Source organism: Pseudophryne corroboree, chromosome 2 (genome assembly GCF_028390025.1).
Source record: "Pseudophryne corroboree isolate aPseCor3 chromosome 2, aPseCor3.hap2, whole genome shotgun sequence".
NCBI lineage: Eukaryota > Metazoa > Chordata > Amphibia > Anura > Myobatrachidae > Pseudophryne > Pseudophryne corroboree.
The window spans coordinates 123,729,138-123,737,915 of record NC_086445.1 but is presented as its reverse complement, the minus strand read 5'-3'; the positions used below and the strand labels follow the sequence as shown (position 1 = coordinate 123,737,915).

Here is an 8,778-nt window from a genome sequence, read left to right as displayed (position 1 = left end):
TCTCTCACACGTCAATTCCAGCTCTCTCCTACTCAGTGACTGTCTATACCCATATCTTCTCTCGCTCATTAGTGTTTATCTTCCAACAGCTCCTGATTACTCCTTTTCTTCGCTGTATAGTGTACTAAGAATTGTGGTGCTAATTGTTACCTGTGCTCTGTTTTCGTTTTTCAGTTAATGTGATGTTAAGTTCTGTGTACCCTGTATTGTTCTAATGTCTGCTGTATGTACAGCACTGGAAAACACTTGTAGCGGCTTATAAATAAAATGTAATAATAATAATAATAATAATAATAATAATAATAATAATGCATCTTTGCAAAGATTCATCTGAAGAATACTTAATTTCTTTTTTATTTTTGGGAAATGTAATGTTCACTTAAGGGCCTATTTATCACTATCCGCATCCAGGATGCGGATGACAGGTGATAAAATAGCACAAACTCGCACTGCGAAAATTGATTTCATCGCAGGGATGTATCAATTATTGCATGCAGGGACAGAGCTTGCGGTCAAGTTCTGTCCCTGCGATGACACTCTGCAGCATCATCGGGGTATTTTTTTGTAAAAAATACCTCGATGTCCTGCTGCGCATGCGCCACCCCCGCCCGGTCTACCCCCCCCCCCCCCCCCGTCGCGACTACACAGCGTGCCACGGACTCCCCCCCAGCAGATCAATATACTTACCAGTCCAGGGAGCCGGTTCGCGCTGCCTCTGCAGGGCTGCTCGGCGCCGGATCCTGTGCGCTGCAGTGATCCCCGCTGCTGTAAAGTGCGCTACCGCTTTGCAGTGTCACTTTACTGCACCGGGGTCACATTGCAGCACATGGGGGACCCGGCGGACAGCAGCTGATCTCTGGAGCCTGGTCCCGCTCAGTTTTCTGCCAAGGGCAGAGAAAACTGGGCAAATACCTCCCTATCTCAGTGCTGCCCTGTTATCTCGCCAGCCTGAACTGGCGAGATTATCACAGGGCACACTGCGGTATTTTTTCACATTTTTTGTTTTTAGTAAATCTGGTCAGATTGCATTTCCCAGAAGTATGGGGAATGCGACGTGGCTTACTAAAAAGTGAATTAAAGGGTTTGGAGCAGTATTTCATGAAAACTGCTCGAAATGCCCTTTAATACATTCAGGTGATACTAAAATAATGTGTAAAAGGGTGTGAAACCACCCTTTTTCACATTATTTTAATAAAAATAATGTTAATAATAGACCTCCCAGTTTGTAAATATAATACTTTTTGTACATCCAGAAACTTATTGCACATTCTTTGTACCTTCCATTGTTTATTTAAAACTATTAGTAAAAGAAAGAACAGCCCTAACTATACCCACCCCAAAAAAATACTCCTTAAAAAATATATATTAAAATCACTCCAATAACTCAACAAATGAAAACAGCACCCTCTCTATACCAGGAGATAGCAAAATAATAATAAAAAAAACAAACAAAAAAACCCCCACCTAAATGTGTCTCTCATGTCATCTAAGGAGAAGATGTATCAAACCTTCCATAGAACACAAATGTATCATTTACTATAAAAAGCAATGCTATAAAATGAAAGATAGAATATGATTGGTTGCTATGGGTGACACCTCCACATGCCTCTTTAGTAGCCCTTGGGTAGTGACGTGAGGGGTTAATCACAAACATACTGTCTCCACCAATCGGCGCCTGGCAGTGTGTAACGTCCCCTCCCGCAGCAGATTTCCGGGCCTGTGGTTTGCCGGTGCCGGGATCTATTACAGTGCAGCTGCAGCATGCTGTCCGTGCGGAGGGTCCTTCTCGCCCTCTGGCACCAGGCCGGAGGTGGCCAGAGGCTGCGCTCGGTCAGCACGGGCTGGTCGCCAGTCGGGGCCGCGTTTAACGTGAAGCCGCAGTGGAGGCTGGATGTGCTGGAGAAGAGCACGGTGAGCGGCTGCCCGGGCAGATCACGTGTCTTCTTGGTGTCCTATTCCACCCTTCACCTGAATGCAGAGGTTGCGCCAGTGTCACCTGCTCATGTGGGGCACGGGCAGTGTAACCCATCGGGCACAGAGATGAGTGCTGTGTTGTACAGTACATGTGCCCCACCAATGTCATTGCAGGATACTCTTGCTGTGCTCATTGCTTTCTCCACCTCTTGCTGTCTATATGCATACAAAAACAACACATGTCGACCTTTTTACCATGTACCTTTTTGGGGTGACCTTTCTAGGGCAACCCATTTATCCATAACCCATTAAAAATACTGCAAGTGCAGTATTGTGGTACAGTGTGACAGGGACACTCTGTGTAATAGAAGTGTACCCAGGTTGTCATTCCGGCTCTGAAGCCCTGTTACCTGGGAATTACAGCAAGTGTGGGAGAGACTTTTTTTTTTTTTTTTTTTTAATTGGAGGTGCTCCTGTTATATCCAGTGTGTGAATATAAAGTGTAGAGCTGTGACTGTGGACGACACAAATATTGGTGGTACTGTAGCACCCACAATGCTGGCTCCTATGATTGCAAGTAGTGTGATGCTGTGGATGAGTAGCCCCTTAATTGGGTTCCGGTATGAATGGTCGACCATGTTATGGTTGACAGTCATTAGGTCGACCACTATTGGTTGACATTGGCATGGTCGACATGGACACATGGTCGACACATGAAAAGGTCGACATGTTTTGTTTTTTACTTTTTTGGGTGTCGTTTTTTGCGTAAAGTGACTGGGAACCCCAATTAGTGCACCGCGTACCCTCGCTTCGCTCGCCATGCTTCGGGCATGGTGCCTTCGCTTCGCTCGGCACAGATTACCGTTCCAATCGTAGTCCACGTGGATCGTAAAGTATGGAAAAGTTCCCCAAAAGAAAAAAGTAAAAAAACTCATATCGACCATTCATGTGTCGACCATTTTCATGTGTCGACCATGTGTCCATGTCGACCAATAGTGGTCGACCTAATGACTGTCGACCATAACATGGTCGACCATAACATGGTCGACCATAACATGGTCGACCATGTGAACGGATACCCCTTAATTGTAGGTCTTTTCGCTGATGGTACTTGTTATGCCAGGAATACTTGTGAATAAATCTGTTATGGTGCGGATCTATAGATATGTAATTAAATGGAATGAAAATGAATTGAACAGTTGGGTTCTAGAGGGATGTTCACGATGGTGTTGTCTATAACGTTGTCATAGCCCTTTTGAAAGGGTGGTCTTCAGGTTGCCGGCGGCCACAGGCGCTGGAATCCCGACCGCTGGCGTACCGACCTCTTTTCTCCCTCTTGGGGGTCCATGACCCCCCTGGAGGGAGAATAGATAGCGTGGCGCGCCTGCAAGGGGCTCATTCGCTCTAGCCCAGCTGTCGGGATTCCGGCGCCGGCAAACCATACTGCACCCCTTTTGCAACCCTGGTTTCATTTAATCTATTTAAATACGATATGTGTTTTATAGTCCACCCCTTTTTTTTTTTTCCTTCCATTTTGGTTTGTGGCTCCTCTATCAAGGTGATTCCATCGCACTGTGGCATTCTCTTGATGGACTAATATGATGTAACACTATTTCTCTGACGTCCTAGTGGATGCTGGGAACTCCGTAAGGACCATGGGGATTAGCGGCTCCGCAGGAGACTGGGCACAAAAGTAAAGCTTTAGGACTACCTGGTGTGCACTGACTCCTCCCCCTATGACCCTCCTCCAAGCCTCAGTTAGATTTTTGTGCCCGGCCGAGAAGGGTGCACACTAGGGGCTCTCCTGAGCTTCTTAGTGAAAGTTTAGTTTTAGGTTTTTTATTTTCAGTGAGACCTGCTGGCAACAGGCTCACTGCATCGAGGGACTAAGGGGAGAAGAAGCGAACTCACCTGCGTGCAGAGTGGATTGGGCTTCTTAGGCTACTGGACACCATTAGCTCCAGAGGGACCGAACACAGGCCCAGCCTCGGAGCTCGGTCCCAGAGCCGCGCCGCCGGCCCCCTTACAGAGCCAGAAGCAAGAAGAGGTCCGGAAAAATCGGCGGCAGAAGACATCCTGTCTTCACCAAGGTAGCGCACAGCACTGCAGCTGTGCGCCATTGCTCCTCAGCACACTTCACACTTCGGTCACTGAGGGTGCAGGGCGCTAGGGGGGGGCGCCCTGAGCAGCAATAAAAACACCTTGGCTGGCGAAAATACATCACATATAGCCCCCAGGGCTATATGGATGAATTTTAACCCCTGCCAGATTCCACAAAAAAACGGGAGAAAAGGCCGCCGAGAAGGGGGCGGAGCCTATCTCCTCAGCACACTGGCGCCATTTTCTCTCACAGCTCCGTTGGAGGGAAGCTCCCTAGCTCTCCCCTGCAGTTACTACACTACAGAAAGGGGTTAAAAAAGAGAGGGGGGCACTAATTAGGCGCAGTATAACAATACAGCAGCTATAAGGGGAAAAACACTTTTATATAAGGTTATCCCTGTATATATATATATATATATATATATATATATAGCGCTCTGGTGTGTGCTGGCATACTCTCCCTCTGTCTCCCCAAAGGGCTAGTGGGGTCCTGTCCTCTATCAGAGCATTCCCTGTGTGTGTGCTGTGTGTCGGTACGTTGTGTCGACATGTATGAGGAGGAAAATGAGGTGGAGGCGGAGCAATTGCCTGTAACAGAGATGTCACCCCCTAGGGAGTCGACACCTGAGTGGATGAGCTTATGGAAGGAATTATGTGACAGTGTCAGCTCTTTACAAAAGATTGATGACATGAGACAGCCGGCGACTCAGCCTGTGCCTGTCCAGGTGTCTCAAAAGCCATCTGGGGCTCTAAAACGCCCGTTACCGCAGATGGCAGATACAGACGCCGACACGGATACTGACTCCAGTGTCGACGATTAAGAGACGAATGTGACTTCCAGTAGGGCCACACGTTACATGATTGAGGCTATGGAAAATGTTTTTACACATTTCTGATAATACCAGTACCACTAAAAAGGGTATTATGTTGGGTGAGAAAAAACTGCCTGTAGTTTTTCCTGCATCTGAGGAATTAAATGAAGTGTGTGATGATGCGTGGGTTTCCCCCGATAAAAACTGTTAATTCCTAAAAAGTTATTAGCATCATAACCCTTCCCGCCAGAGGATATGGCACGTTGGGAAACACCCCTTAGGGTGAATAAAGCGCTCACACGCTTGTCTAAACAGGTGGCACTACCGTCCCCGGATACGGCCGCCCTTAAAGAACCTGCTGACAGAAAGCAGTAAAATATCCTAAAATGTATATACACTCACACGGGTGTGATACTGCGACCAGCAATCGCCTCAGCCTGGATGTGCAGTGCTGGGGTGGCTTGGTCGGATTCCCTGACTGACAATATTGATACCCTAGATAGGGACAGTATATTACTAACTATAGAGCATTTAAAAGATGCATTTCTATATATGCGTGATGCACAGAGGGATATTTGCCGACTGGCATCAAGAGTAAGTGCGCTGTCCATTTCTGCCAGAAGAGGGTTATGGACAAGACAGTGGTCAGGTGATGCTGATTCCAAAAGGCATATGGAAGTATCGCCTTATAAAAGGGAGGAGTTATTTGGGGTAGGTCTAACAGACCTGGTGGCCACGGCAACGGCTGGAAAATCCACATTTTTACCCCAGGTAGCTTCTCGACCTAAGAAGACGCCGTATTATCAGGCGCAGTCCTTTCGGCCCCATAAGGGCAAGCGGGCAAAAGGCGCCTCATTTCTGCCCCGTGGCAGAGGGAGAGGAAAAAGGCTGCAGCAAACAGCCAATTCCCAGGAACAAAAGCCCTCTCTCGCCTCCGCAAAGTCCTCAGCATGACGCTGGGGCTTTACAAACGGTCTCAGGCACGGTGGGGGCCCGTCTCAAGAAATTCGAGACGTCTCCCCCTCGCCGTTTCATAAAGTCTACTTTACCGACGTCTCCCTCAGACAGGGAGACAGTATTGCAAGCCATTCACAGGCTGTATTCCCAGCAGGTGATAATCAAGGTACCCCTCCTGCAACAGGGAAAGGGGTACTATTCCACACTATTTGTGGTACCGAAGCCGGACGGCTCGGTGAGACCAATTTTAAATCTAAAATCCTTGAACACTTACATACAAAGGTTCAAATTCAAGATGGAGTCACTCAGAGCAGTGATTGCAAACCTGGAAGAAGGGGACTATATGGTCTCTCTGAACATCAAAGATGCTTACCTACATGTCCCAATTTACCCTTCTCCAAGGGTACCTCAGGTTTGTGGTACAGAACTGTCACTATCAGTTTCAGACGCTGCCGTTTGGATTGTCCACGGCACCCCGGGTCTTTACCAAGGTAATGGCCGAAATGATGATACTCCTTCGAAAGAAGGGAGTTTTAGTTATCCCTTACTTGGACGATCTCCTGATAAGGGCAAGATCCAGGGAACAGTTGGAAGTCGGGGTAGCACTATCTCAGATAGTGCTGCGGCAGCACGGTTGGATTCTCAATATTCCAAAATCGCAGCTGATCCCGACGACACGCCTTCTATTCCTAGGGATGATCCTGGACACAGTCCAGAAAAAGGTGTTTTCTCCCGGAGGAGAAAGCCAGGGAGTTATCCGAACTAGTCAGAAACCTCCTAAAACCAGGCCACGTGTCAGTGCATCAGTGCACAAGGGTCCTGGGAAAAATGGTGGCTTCCTACGAAGCAATTCCATTCGGCAGATTCCACGCAAGAGTCCGGATCGCATCTTCAGATGCATCAGCGGATAAACCTGTCACCAAAGACAAGGATGTCTCTCCTGTGGTGGTTGCAGAGTGCTCATCTTCTAGAGGGCCGCAGATTCGGCATTCAGGACTGGGTCCTGGTGACCACGGATGCCAGCCTGCGAGGCTGGGGAGCAGTCACACAGGGAAGAAATTTCCAGGGCTTGTGGTCAAGCCTGGAGACATCACTTCACATAAATATTTTGGAGCTAAGGGCCATTTACAATGCCCTAAGCCAAGCAAGACCTCTGCTTCAAGGTCAGCCGGTGCTGATCCAGTCGGACAACATCACGGCAGTCGCCCACGTAAACAGACAGGGCGGCACAAGAAGCAGGAGGGCAATGGCAGAAGCTGCAAGGATTTTTCGCTGGGCGGAAAATCATGTGATAGCACTGTCAGCAGTGTTCATTCTGGGAGTGGACAACTGGGAAGCAGACTTCCTCAGCAGGCACGACCTCCACCCGGGAGAGTGGGGACTTCACCCAGAAGTCTTCCACATGATTGTAAACCATTGGGAAAAACCAAAGGTGGACATGATGGCGTCCCGCCTAAACAAAAAATTGGACAGGTATTGCGCCAGGTCAAGGGACCCTCAGGCAATAGCTGTGGACGCTCTGGTAACACCGTGGGTGTACCAGTCAGTGTGTGTGTTCCCTCATCTTCCTCTCATACCAAAAGTACTGAGAATTATAAGACGGAGGGGAGTAAGAACTATACTCGTGGCTCCGGATTGGCCAAGAAGGACTTGGTACCCGGAACTTCAAGAGATGCTCACGGAGGACCCGTGGCCTCTACCTCTAAGAAGGGACCTGCTCCAGCAAGGACCCTGTCTATTCCAAGACTTACCGCGACTGCGTTTGACGGCAGGGCGGTTGAACGCCGGATCCTGAAGGAAAAAGGCATTCCGGATGAAGTCATCCCTACCCTGGTCAAGCCAGGAAGGATGTAACCGCAAAACAATATCACCGCATTTGGCGAAAATATGTTGCGTGGTGCGAGGCCAGTAAGGCCCCGATGGAGGAATTTCAACTAGGTCGATTCCTGCATTTCCTGTAAACAGGAGTGTCTATGGGCCTAAAATTGGGGTCCATTAAGGTTCAAATTTCGGCCCTGTCAATTTTCTTCCAGAAAGAACTAGCTTCACTACCTGAAGTTCAGACGTCTGTAAAAAGGGGTACTGCATGTACAGCCTTCTTTTGTGCCTCCAGTGGCGCCTTGGGATCTCAATGTAGTTTTGGGGTTCCTAAAGTCACATTGGTTTGAACCACTTGAATCTGTGGAGTTAAAATATCTCACATGGAAAGTGGTCATGTTGTTGGCCCTGGCCTCGGCCAGGCACGTGTCAAAATTGGCGGCCTTTATCCTGTAAAAGCCCTTATCTGATCTTCCATTCAGACAGGGCGGAATTGAGGACTCGTCCTCATTTTCTCCCTAAGGTGGTTTCAGTGTTTCATCTAAACCAATCTATTGTGGTACCTGCGGCTACTAGTGACTTGGAGGACTCCAAGTTGTTGGACGTAGTCGGGGCCGTGAAAATATATGTTTCCAGGACGGCTGGAGTCAGGAAATCTGACTCGCTGTTTATCCTGTATGCACCCAACAAGCTGGGTGCTCCTGCTTCTAAGCAGACTATTGCTCGTTGGATTTGTAGTACAATTCAGCTTGCACATTCTGTGGCAGGCCTGCCACAGCCAAAATCTGTAAAAGCCCATTCCACAAGGAAGGTGGGCTCATCTTGGGCGGCTGCCCGAGGGGTCTCGGCGTTACAACTTTGCCGAGCAGCTACTTGGTCAGGGGCAAACACGTTTGCTAAATTCTACAAATTTGATACCCTGGCTGAGGAGGACCTGGAGTTCTCTCATTCGGTGCTGCAGAGTCATCCGCACTCTCCCGCCCGTTTGGGAGCTTTGGTATAATCCCCATGGTCCTTACGGAGTTCCCAGCATCCACTAGGACGTCAGAGAAAATAAGAATTTACTTACCGATAATTCTATTTCTCGTAGTCCGTAGTGGATGCTGGGCGCCCATCCCAAGTGCGGATTGTCTGCAATACTTGTACATAGTTATTGTTACAAAAATCGGGTTATTAT

At 48.3% G+C, this 8,778-nt stretch overlaps 1 protein-coding gene across 1 annotated transcript in view; it reads left to right on the top strand.

Moving 5' to 3' along the window:
* Window positions 1–1,666: 1,666 nt before the first annotated feature.
* The window catches only part of MIPEP (mitochondrial intermediate peptidase), a 294,841-nt gene continuing 287,729 nt past the window's right edge, over window positions 1,667–8,778 (top strand). The window contains exon 1 of the mRNA XM_063951677.1: window positions 1,667–1,911. Within this exon, the coding sequence (XP_063807747.1) occupies window positions 1,762–1,911 (150 nt within the window). The 5' untranslated portion in view covers window positions 1,667–1,761. The remainder of the gene's footprint in view (window positions 1,912–8,778) is intronic.